At 42.8% G+C, this 12,761-nt stretch overlaps 1 protein-coding gene across 2 annotated transcripts in view; it reads left to right on the top strand.

The window, feature by feature from the left end:
- LOC133483404 (guanine nucleotide-binding protein G(i) subunit alpha-2-like) overlaps positions 1-12,761 on the top strand; it is a 64,551-nt gene that overhangs the window by 38,754 nt on the left and 13,036 nt on the right. For both annotated transcript variants that reach the window (XM_061784589.1, XM_061784587.1), the window contains exons 4-6: positions 2,815-2,857; positions 9,557-9,698; positions 12,394-12,554. In XM_061784589.1, coding sequence (XP_061640573.1) covers positions 2,815-2,857; positions 9,557-9,698; positions 12,394-12,554 — 346 coding nt within the window. The remainder of the gene's footprint in view (positions 1-2,814; positions 2,858-9,556; positions 9,699-12,393; positions 12,555-12,761) is intronic.

Raw genomic sequence — 12,761 nt, 5'->3', positions numbered from 1 at the left:
ACAGACAGCTGCTGGATATACTAATCGTATCAAAGTGGGAGCACTGGCAGTCAATGACTTAAATAAGCAGATCCCCGAGGCAGAAAAATATCATTGAGCATTTTTTCTATTTGAAGTAGTCAAAACATTCGAGTACTCGTTGCAGCCCTCGTCAAATGCAGTAATATATTTGTTGCACCAATGTGCAGGTTAGTCTTTTGAAAAAGGTCATGTTGAAAGTGTGTGTGTGTGTTTATTTTTTTTTTTTTTTTTTTTATTTTATTTTTTTTTTTTTTAACCACTGCAGCTGTGATCCAAACCGGAGAGATGGAGCTAATGCAGCACAGCACATGCTATTGGTCCTGCTGTCACACTTCCTATCACTGATTTTTGGCACAGAACCTCAAGCATCTGCTAATCGCTCTGATCCTTGAGTGGAATTGCCCCTTCAGATCACATTAGAGACTTCTCACTTTGTATCAAGTCCCAACCGTTCTACTAAATGTGCGTTTCCTTCAGTTATGCCTCCATTAATAAAGGAACCCAGTCCTTCAGAAAGCCTACACACTGTGTTATTAAAGAACATCCGCCTGTGCAGTTGTTGGGAGCCTTTTACTTTCAGCTCCCAAGTGAATGAAATATTTAAACCATACACATCAGTACTGGACTTGTACTTTCCTCTCTGTAATTACATGCTCTCTGAAAATCTCCCAGCAAAAGAAACCATGTTAACATTTATTAAAATGAGCATTTTACTACATTTCCTTAATGGGGAAAATTGACACTTTTTTAATAGATATTTTTAACTGTGATCAATTTTATTTGGCATGAAAGACATACAAAGACCGTGTGGTTTTGAGATGGCAAGCTGGTTTATGCTGTATCATCAGCGTGTCTCCTGGTTGCAGACAAGTTCTGCACTCCATTTTGATTCAATTGTACCAAAACATGAGTAGTCAGTTGCACACAATAATAGTTAATCAATTGATCAACTTAATTACTCTTCCTGTCCAGTTATAGATGGTACAGTAAGAAAAAATAACATATTCAACGCGATAGTATGCATGGGATTTCAGCACTCGGACGGTTTTTTGGGGTTAATCAGCCAAGAGTTATTTTTCAGTATTTTTAGCTGAGTGTGTCTTTTGCTGGATTTTTAGCTTGGCATTCATGCCCCCCCACCCCCCGTGTGTGTGTGTGTGTGTGTGCACGCGTGCGTGCGTGAATCCTCTTCTATTAGTCCCTCAACCAAATAAACATTTAGAGACAGAATTGTAGACTGTTGCACTCGAGCAAGGTAGCTTATTTCCTCCATGCTAATATATAATTGAAACGAGAGTTACCAGAAGCAATAACTGTGCATATTAACGCAAATCATGGGCTTCGTGACCATTTGCAGTCAGACTTAATAATAAACTTCATATTTGCATTCAGCCAGCTGGCATTGTATTTATACCCACTTCATTGAGGAATCAATTGACAGTTTGAATTGACACTGTGGGATTCTGCCAGTTGTAGAGAATGTTTCTTTCTCCTCTTCCCCACCTGCTTAACAATATTGCTCTCTGTCTGTGCAGCAAATGAATGAGTGTGTCATTCTGGGTGTTATTTGCAAACTGATTAGCTAGCAGACTGTAGGTGTGCATTCGGTGGCCACAGCATTAGGTACACCTGCACATACACTTGAGCTCCACAAGAACTTTCTATAATTATTTTTGTATATAGTGTTATTCTTATGGTCTTGTTAAAGCTAATAAGGGTCCATTTTGATAGGCTCTGTCACAGAGGAATTATTTTAACAATTTGTTTAGGCTTTAGTGTTTCTTCTATTTTGGTTGTTTTATGAAGTGTGAAATATTGATAGAAACATCTATCAGATGATGATGATGCAGTGCAATTCTACACCACAGCAAACTGCAACCACAATAGTTAACGTCCATTTTCCATACCGCTTATCCTCACATCTAACATCATATTAAGACCTCGCTGACTATGTCTGAGCATTGATTGATACATTGATACAGCTCTTCTACTGGATCTGTTATGTTGGGATGCACTGTCGTCTAACTTATCTCTTATGACAGCCACACATTTACAATAAATTACATGTGGCATTAGTGTAGTGTAGTAGTGTTAAAAGTGTACTTATTAGTAGGTAGGCAGCATGTTGTGGTCCGATAGAGGAATCTGAGCTCCTATTCCATATTTTAGTTGGAGCTGACAGCTCTATGTGCAAACCATCCTGGCCTATTCTTACACAGAGGTTTCCCTGTGGATGTGCATGCTACTCACAGCCTAGTAGGGTACATTGAGGGACTTTACCCTGGGCTAGTGCACTGACAGGCACCTTGTGCGTGTGTGTTTGTGTGTGTGTGTGTGTGCGTGCGTGTGTGTGTGTGTGCGTGTGTGTGTGGTATTTCATTCCTTGTGGCAGATGAGCTCTCTCTGGTCGCCTCGGGCTGTTAGAGTAAACATAGCAGAGGGTAAGAAAAGCCCTGTCAGTCCGAGGCATTTCCATTAAAATTAAAATGATGAAGTAACTTGTCAGAAGAGCACAATAGGATGCCTGCTACTCTGTAGTGCTCGGCCTGGCCTGGGACATTCCACCGTGAACTTAAAACGGCCCAAAACTGTTTTAAATTCATACTACAGTGTCAGCTGGGTGTAACTGTGGTGCATATCTAGTGAGCAGGATGTAAATGAGAGCAGGGAGGTAGAAAGAGGGGAGCTGGACAGACTTTCCAGATGTGAGAAGGCCTCTCTGGTCGACTGTTTATATTTCCCGTCCAACAGGAGTGTATTTTTAATCTCTGCCTGTTTTTGTTCTCTTTGCAGGTGCTGGGGAGTCTGGAAAGAGTACCATTGTGAAGCAGATGAAGTGAGGTTTTTTTTCAGTTTGATTTCTTTCTTTTCCCCCCTCCCTCAAGTAATTATACAATTTAAATCTGTTAGTAGATACTTGAGAATAAAAGTGTCATTTCAGTATGTAGTTGGATCACACTTCAAGTCAAGGCCATACAGGGATTCAAAGCCACCACAAATATTCTCAAAAACACTGCTCAAAAAATGAACGGAACACATAAATGCCAGAGCACATTAAATAGAATGCCCATCGATTCTCATCATTAGGGTCACTGGTGAGCTGGAGCCTATCCCAGCTGACTTTCGGCTAGAAGCAAAGTTTTGGACGGCCATTGATTAGAGTTTAGCGGGTCCGATTTCATTACTGATACTGCTTATCGACCAGATTCCATATCAATTCTCCCATTGATTTTCATTGGGTGACCTCAACACTTGGAATTTTTTTCTCCTCCTTGATCTTCCATCATTCTCACCGTGACGTGAGTCCTATCACGGCCGAGAACGAGGCTTTTTAAGCGGCTGAGTAAAACCACCGGTTCGTAATTTTAATTTTTTTAAAAATCTTTTCCCTCGTTAATCTCCTCTCGCTCCCTGCTTTTCCCTCTACTGCATCGACCAAATCATACCCAAGAACGAGGCGCTTTAAGCGGCCTAACCTTGTCAAAAGAACTGGTTTTCAGTTCCCATCCCGAGGCGAGGTCCACCTTAGTGGTCCGCCATATATCAACATCCAGAAACACTGCGGACTTCTCTGGGCCTGAGCTCATCTGAGATGGACTGACGCAAAGTGGAAAAGTGTGCTATGGTCTGACAAGTCCTCATTTCAAATTGTTTTTGGGAATCATGGACGTCATGTCCTCCGGGCCAAAGAGCAAAAGGACCATCCGGATTGTTATCATGGAAAGTTCAAAAGCCAGCATCTGTGATGGTACGTGGGTGTGTGTCAGTGCCGATGCCATGGGTAACTTGCACATCTGTAAAGGCACCATTAATCCTGAAAGGTACACTCTCATCCAAAAGTATTAGAACAGCAAGGTCAATTCCTTTGGTTTTGTTGTATACTGAAGACATTTGGGTTTCAGATCAATAGATGAATATGAGACAAAAGTTCAGAATTCCAGCTTTTATTTCATGGTATTTACATCTAGATGTGTTAAACAACTGAGGACAGTGCACCTTTTGTTTGAAGCTACCCACTTGTTCAAGTAGAACATGTGACTGATGGGTGTTTCTAGTTCAGGGGTGTCTAACTCATTCTTGTCGCGGGCCACATCACAGTTATGGTTCCACTTGGGAGGGCCGTTATGGCTGCAAACCCGTATGAATGTATGATTGCCTCATATTACATATACACAAATTCATGGATAATCAGAAGCCAGTAAATAGAGTGTGAATCAATTTTATTTTGAAAGTGGGGTTGGTAACAAAAAATGCTCGCAATATCTAAATATTTTTAAAAGTGAATACAATTTTAAATGTTGGTATTTTAGCAAGAAACACAAAGTCGATGCACACTCTCGCGGGCCACATAAAATGACGTGGCGGGCCGCATCTGGCCCCCGGGCCACCAGTTTGACACCTGTGTTCTAGTTGCTCAGGTGTTCCCTTTTAAATTGATTGCTTAAACATTAGTGCGTGTTTTTGGCTTTGGGTTTCACCTGTGAAAACTGCATTAGCTGTTGAGCAATCATGAAATCAGAGAGCTGTCAATGGGAGAAAAGCAAACCATTTTGAAGCTGAGAGGAGGCAAAATCAATCAGAGCTATTGCACAAACATTGGGCATAGCCAATTCAACAATTTGTAAATTTCCTGAAAAAGAAAGAAACTACTGGTATACTGAGCAACAGACATCGAACACGTCGGCCAAGGGTATCAACACCACTTGATGACAGAAACATTGTGAGAGCTGTGAAGAAAGACCAAAAAACAACAGTCAGTGACATCACTGCCAACCTCCAAAGGTCAGGGGTGAAGGTATCACAATCCACTGTTGGAAGAAGACTTGGAGAAAAGAAATATACTGGCCATACCACAAGATGCAAACCATTCATCATCAAAAAGAACCACAAAGCCAGATATTTTGGTCTGAAACCCAAATGTCTTCAGTATACAACAAAAACAAAATAATTTACCTTTCCGTTCCAATACTTTTGGAGCAGACTGTACATACAGGTTTTGGCGCAACATATGCTGCCATCCAAGCAAGGTGTTTTTCAGGGACATCCCTGCTTATTTCAGCAAGACAATGCCAAGCCACATTCTGCACGTTACAGCAGCGTGGCGTCATAGTAACAAGAGTCCGGGTACTCGACTGGCCTCCCAGCAGTCCAGACCGGTCTCCCATTGAAAATGTGTGGCGCAAACCATGGAGACCTGGGACTGTTGAGCAACTGGAGTTGTACATCAATTAAGAATGGGAAAGAATTCCATCTACAAAGCCTCAATAATTAGCGTCCTCAGTTCCCAAATGCTCAATGAGTGTTGTTAAAAGGAAAGGTGATTAACACAGTGGTAAACATTCCCGTGTCCCAGCTTTTTGGGAACGTGTTGTTGCAGGCATCAAATTCAAAATTAGTTAATATTTGCAAAAACAGTGCATCAGTTTGAACTTTAAATCTTGTCTTTGTAGTGTATTGACAACTCTAAATTGCCGTAGGTGTGAATGTGAGTGCGAATGGTTGTTTGTTTGTATGTCCCCTGCGATTCGCTGGCAACCAGTTCAGGGTGTACCCCGCCTCCTGCCCGATGATAGCTGGGATAGGCTCCAGCGTGCCCGCGACCCTAGTGAGGAGAAGCGGCTCAGAAAATGGATGGATGTATTCAGTTGTTCATTCTTCCATTTTCTACCGCTTATTCGAGGTTGGGTCGCGGGAGCAACAGCTCCAGCAGCGACGCCCAGACTTCCCTCTCCCCAGCCACTTCATCCAGCTCTTCCGGGGGGATTCCGAGGCGTTCCTAGGCCAGCCGAAGGATGTAGTCCCTCCAGCGTGTCCTGGATCGACCGGTAAATTGATCGGCTTAGCTCCTTCTTTACCACAACGGACCGATACAAAGTCCGCATCACTGCAGACGCTGCACCGATCCGCCTGTCGATTTCCCGTTCTATTCTTCCCTCACTCGTGAATAAGACCCCAAGATACTTGAAGTCCTCCACTTGGGGCAGGATCTCATCCCCGACCTGGAGAGGGCACGCCACCCTTTTCCGACTGAGGACCATGGTCTCAGATTTGGAGGTGCTGATTCTCATCCCAGCCACTTCACATTCTGCTGCGAACTGCTCCAGTGAGAGTTGTAGGTCACGGCTTGATGAAGCCAACAGAACCACATCTGCAATACTGAGGCCACCAAACCGGACCCCCTCTACGCCTTGGCTGCGCCTTGAAATTCTGTCCATAAGTTATGAACAGAATCTGTGACAAAGGGCAGCCTTGGCGGAGTCCAACCCTCACAACCTCAGTGACCTCAAACCCAGAGATAGGAGAGCCCGCCTCAGAGTTCCGGGCACGTCCCACCGGGAGGAGACCCCCTGGAGAGATTGTCTCTTGGCTGGCCTGGGAACGCCTCGGCATCCCCTCAGAAGAGCTGGAGGAAGTGGCTGGGGAGTGGGAAGTCTGGGCTTCCCTGCTGAGGCTGCTGCCCATGCGACCCAACCTCGGATAAGCGGTGAAAAATGGATGGATGGATGGATAGTGCTGCTCCTTCTGGTGTGCGTGCTTTGGCCCCCTGGAGGCAGTATAATGCAGACGTACATGGAGCGGGTCAAAACTCCTCAGTAGGCTGCAGAAATATTAGTTGTTCTTCGGCGAGGATAAAGTATGTGTTCTGTCAAATTAGAGATGTCCCAATTCATTGACTAATCTAATACTAAGTATTTTTAACTGTTGATCATCGAAAAATCTTTTAGAGCCATTGTTTGACTTAAAATCTTCCAAATCCTCTGTTTTCAGCCTCTCAACGGTAAATATTCTCATTTCTGTTGTCCTTAATGAAAGCAGACTAAATATATTTTCTGTTTAATCAAAATAAGGCATTTGGAAACATCAGTTTTTACATTGGAAAACAATGATCAACATTTTTCCCTATTTTCTAACATTATAATATTCAATTTAATCTATTGCAAAAATATTTATTTGCAAACCGTAGTATGTGTAACCTTTAACTGACGTAGTTGAACCTTTAGCGGCCTCAGAAGTACAGTATATATCAAACTAATATCTCTTCGCATTAATCAGGACCCAAGAAGTAGCTCGGTTTAAAAAAGGTTGGTTAGTACATCACTTCCTCTTGTGTGATATTTCCCAATTGTTATTTGGGTTTGTTTAATTATTAAACAATATCACATAAACAACAATTATCAGTTAATAAACAGAACTCCTGGGGGGAAGAAAAACATTTGCAATAAACTTTAATGCAGAATAAATTTGTATTCAATTAATCGATAAATCAATCGAATGATGGCTACAATAACCATCCATCCATTTTCCATTCGGCTTATCTTCACAAGGGTCGCGGGCGTGCTGGAGCCTATCCCAGCTATCTTTGGGCGAGAGGCGGGATACACCCTGAACTGGTCGCCAGCCAATCGCAGGGCACATATAAACAAACAACCATTCACACTCACGTTCACACCTATTTAGTCTTCAGTTAACCTACCATGCATGTTTTTGGGACGTGGGAGGAAACCGGAGAACCCAGAGAAAATCTACACAGGCAACATGCAAACTCCGCACAGGGGAGACTGGATTTGAACCCAGGTATCGATATAATAATTTATTCTAAAAATATTGGATAGTGACGGTTTGTTCAAATATCCTTTGCTTAAAATAGCAATGTGACAAGTGGCCGCCATCTTTATGCAGTTTTCTAACTAATGTGGAATGAGCTCTCCAAATCCCTCTAAAACAAAAAAATTCTGGAAAAAAAAAAAATTACTAAAGTACATGACCTACTCTACTGCCCACACTGCTCTTCTCACGAATAATGTTCCATTTACTCTATTTACGTTTTAGAGCAAGTGACTCCAGTTGAAATGTCATGGTAATTTTGAGAAATCGACTTGGAGAACCCTTGGGAATTTTGGCCCACACGAGCTTTATTGGTGGATATTTTTAACTGAAACTTGTCAGCCAATCAGAAAAGAGGTTCCCCGATTAGCAGAGTAACGCCTCATCCTTTTACTTACTAGCCTATCTTCTGCATCCTCCTCTCTAACACCAACTGCCCTTATGTCTTCCTACATCTATGAACCTTCTCTTAGGTCTTCTTCTAGCTCTCTTGCCTGGCAGCTCCATCCTCATCACCATCTCTCCTCTGGACATGTCCAAACCATTCAAGTCTGCTCTCTCTAACTTGGTCTCCAAAACATCTGTTGGCTGTCCCTTTGATGCGCTCATTTCTAATCCTGTCCAACCTGGTCACTCCTAGAGAGAACCTCAACATCTTCATTTCTGCCACCTCCAGCTCTGCTTCCTGTTGTATTTGCCATGCCTCTCAGCCATGCATCATGGCTGGCCTCACCACTGGCCTATAAACTCGCCCTTCATCCTAGCAGAGACTCTTCTGGCAACTTCTCCAAGCAACATTGTTTTTGCTTAAAACAACACTGGTATCAAAACAGTGTTTAATAAGATTCAGCCAGAAACTTTCTCACCCATTTAGTTATTTTACCCATCGTTGATCAAGGTAATGTAGTCAGATGCCCATCCCCTGGGACAATAGCTTCCTATGATGATTACTTAGAATTCACAGATCTTTTGCTCATTTTCCAACTTCTGAGGACAAAGAAAGCACTGACATTCATTCATTCATCTTCCGTTCCGCTTATCTTCACTAGGGTCGCGGGCGTGCTGGAGCCTATCCCAGCTATCTCCGGGCAAGAGGCAGGGTACACCCTGAACTGGCCGCCACCCAATCGCAGGGCACATACAAACAAACAACCATTCACACTCACAGGCATACCTACGGGCAATTTAGAGTCTTCAATTAACCTACCCTGCAGGTTTTTGGGATGTGGGAGGAAACCGGAGTACCTGGAGAAAACCCACGCAGGCACGGGGAGAACATGCAAACTCCACACAGGCGGGGCCGGGGTTTGAATCCCGGTCCTCAGAACTTTGAGGCAGATTTGCTAACCAGTCGTCCACTGTGCCGCCGAGCGCACTGACATGTTTCCACTAACTTACAATGTCCTCAAAGTATCGCATTTAAGTTTTAACATTGACGTCACAGCTGCATAATTCATAATTTGATTAAGTCTAATTAGTCAATCAATTTTGACCTGCATCCATCAGACTATTCTCCATGAAAATAGACATGTATTTAAATTATCTGCTCAAAATATTAGCTTTATAATCCAAGGTTGTGGGCTCTTGATATGGAGTAAAACAAAGTAAGGTCACTTGCTTTCACTGCATTGAATATGGCAAAACGTGGCTTTATAAAACATGATGTTATTGGTTGTTTTAGCCTTGTTGTGTTTAACACGACACTGATTTGTTTATAAAAATCATCATAAAGTGGGTTTAAGATGTTGTAGGCATCAAACTTCTGGCATTTAATCTAATACCGCCACTTTTCATTGCCTTTTCGGAGTGTTAGAAAAATACATGATTATTTTAAATCTACATTTCATACAATAATGTTAACATTAAATTATATGCTTCCTTTTTCTTTTCTTTTTTTTTTTTTTACCTATCTTCTGGTTTTTGTTTACAGGATTATCCACGAGGATGGCTACTCAGAAGAGGAATGTAAGCAGTACAGGGCAGTTGTGTACAGCAACACCATCCAGTCAATCATGGCCATCGTCAAAGCCATGGCCAACCTCAAGATCGACTACGAGGAGGCTGCAAGGGCGGTAGGGCCAATCATTATTCAGTTTTGTATTATGGTTTTATAGCTGGCTTTTGGGAATATGACTACCTACTTTAAGTACCAGAGACCAGAGTAATGTGAGGCTGACCTGTTGCGTAATAAGAATGAGGCGTTAAATACATCTTCAGGGAACCTGCTCGAGTGCAGTAAAACTTAAATTTTCTGTCCAGCGATATAATCTTTTCTAATCGCCATCAAATCCGCTCTCTTGCATTCATCTTTAACACCCATATTGTACCCCATGGATTTTGTTCTGCGGAATTTACATAGCAACAATTCTCTCTCAAGGGAAATGTTACAGTCTCCACCAGGAAATCAAGTGTGAGCTGTAGATTCTTGAGACAGACTGCACGTTCTGTCCCTGCACATGTTCCTGTGCTGCTTTGAGAGGCTGTATAGGACAACCTTTCAACAGGTGACCACCCAGGGACATGATGGAAGAATGTAAAAATACACAGATAACTCAACAATAAATAAATAAAGGAGAAAATATATTGAACATGGACTGCTGCTGTGGCATGCTTTCACCTTTTTATGTTTTAATTCACCTGGAATGGTAAAACTGTAGTAAAACTTCCCATTTGATTTACACACTCACAATTTAGCATTGTAATAGAAAAAAAAACTTTCATTTATTCAAGCTTGTCATCCTAATTGATGACTGAACTGACATTTTGCGAGCAAATATTCACGCATCCACTGCATACATTGGGTCGCAAGGGCAGTAGCTTTAGTAGGGAAGCACAGACTTCCCTCTCCCCAGCCACTTTATCCAGCTCTTCCGGGGGATCCCGAGGCATTCTCAGGCCAGCCGGGAGATATAGTCTCTCCAGCGCGTCCTGGGTTGTCCCCGGGGTCTCCTCCCGGTGGAACATGGCGCGGAACACCTCTCCAGGGAGGCGTCCAGAAGGCATCCTAATCAGATGCCCGAGCCACCTCATCAGAATCCGAATCATCTTTATTTGCCAAGTATGTCCAAAAAACACACAAGGAATTTGTCTCCGGTAGTTGGAGCCTCTCTAGTATGACAACAGTCAATTGACAGGGAACACTTTTGAGACATAAAGACATTGATAAAAACAGTCACTGAGCAATAAAGGGTTGCTAGTTATCTGGTCCCCTCCCGGATGTCCGAGGGATCTTTGGTACCCCATACACCCGAGCTAATGCCACAGTGTGTCTCAGTTGTTTTAACCACGCATCAAGGTGCGAGGATCCAGCAGTGATCCACGGGCTAATTGAGATCGAGGCGCTGGGGATGACCACCCACGTCGTCTCTGCATTTGCAAAGTTTTGAAGAGTAAAAATGTTAATCATATTTGACTTTAAATTAAGTATAAAGTGGACATGTGGCAATATTAATAATTTAGCCACGGAGACCAATGATTTGTGACACACGTCAGTGACGTGATATCATCTGTCGTTGCGGTCTCCATTAAATTACGTCATCGAGGAGCGCTTTCTACAAACATTTGTCCTCCTTTCGCTTCGCTCCTCTGTCACTCTCCTTGACTCCTCGATGGAATTTATGGTGGGAGGCGCTAGCATGTAAACAGAGCAGTGAGGACATAGGAAGTTGCAAAAAGAGAAACAAGATGAGCCCACTGTGTTGGTGCCTGTTGACACAGGAAGTTTGTGGCTGAGTTTTTAATCACTACTTCCCTTTTTTGGTTCAATACAATACTTTACTGTAAGAACACATCAACCAACTTCATCCTGATTAGTTTGCCTATCAATTTGTTTTATGTATCTTACATGCTTAGCCCTGTAGTCCCATTTTTTGCACCAAGGATCAGTTTCATGTAAAGACATATTTTGATGGACCGGCTCAGAAACAAATAAAACCAAATGAATAAATATGCAGCTCACCATTGCCCTGTGAATTTAGTTGTTGTAATTACTGTAGTGCAAGCCCTGCACTTGTTTCTTTTCAACGAACAAGCCCCATCTTGGGGTAATATTTTTTTCTACTTTCAAAAAACTCCAGAGGCTTGTCTTTTAATGCCGGGTGCTTGGGCTCCATGTGTCGAAGCAGTTTTGATGGGGTCATTGCCTCATTTGTGAGCCTGTCGAGACATTATTCAGAGTAGGTTTGGTTTGGTGTGTCAACTAGTAGGTAGGACTGCCGATATTGTCCTTTTAAATATAGCTTTCTTTTTCTTGACAATTGCAGGCAATAATTTTATCTCCTTATTTGGCCTGTTTTCCTTTTTCAAGCTCTCCAAACAGGTTTGTTTCATTACTCGTTTTTGGTAGCTTGTGGACTTAGGTTTTCCCGTTTCATATGATTGAGGTGAGCTTTTTGACATAGACACAGGCACCGGCACCTGATTTTCAAAATCAAATTACTTTCAGACTCCGATAAACATCATCATATTTTTTGGTCAGTCTCTCTGTGCAGCCCAGTACCGGTCTGCAGCCCGGTAGTTGAGGACACCTGCGTTAGCCTACTCGCAGTGTGTTCAAGCTTTGTTTAAACTCATGAGGAAGCAAAGTGGATCCCATCGAGACAACAGTAGTAAAGCCCCCCTACATTCGCATTCTTGATTTGAAAAGCATCATTTGTCCTGTGTGATTGTGTTGCTTCATCGAGGTTGAGTCTCTTCATCCCAGAAAATGTGATCCTGCAATTCCTCAGTGATGATGTGATGTCTGATGTGTTTGTTTTGTGTTGTCAGGACGATGCCCGCCAACTGTTTGCCCTGTCTGCAGCCGCGGAGGAGCAGGGCATCTTGCCGGACGACTTGTCAAATGTCATCCAGCGACTGTGGGCCGACGGCGGTGTCCAGAGCTGCTTCACACGGGCCCGAGAGTATCAGCTCAATGACTCTGCTTCCTAGTGAGTGACCATCCATTTTCTATCACGCTTATCCTCATTAGAGTTGTGGGTGCACTGCGGCTAGAGGTAGAGGACACATATAGTCAAATAACCATTCACACCTATGGACAATTTAGTCTTTAATGAACCTAATATACAGTGGTGTGAACAAGTGTTTGCCCCCTTCCTGATTTTTTTGTTTGTTTGTTTTTGCCTGTTTGTTACACT

Source organism: Phyllopteryx taeniolatus, chromosome 9, assembly GCF_024500385.1.
Source record: "Phyllopteryx taeniolatus isolate TA_2022b chromosome 9, UOR_Ptae_1.2, whole genome shotgun sequence".
Taxonomy (NCBI): domain Eukaryota; kingdom Metazoa; phylum Chordata; class Actinopteri; order Syngnathiformes; family Syngnathidae; genus Phyllopteryx; species Phyllopteryx taeniolatus.
Note: the sequence above shows the minus strand (reverse complement) of the source record. Positions and strands in the feature narration are given on the sequence as shown.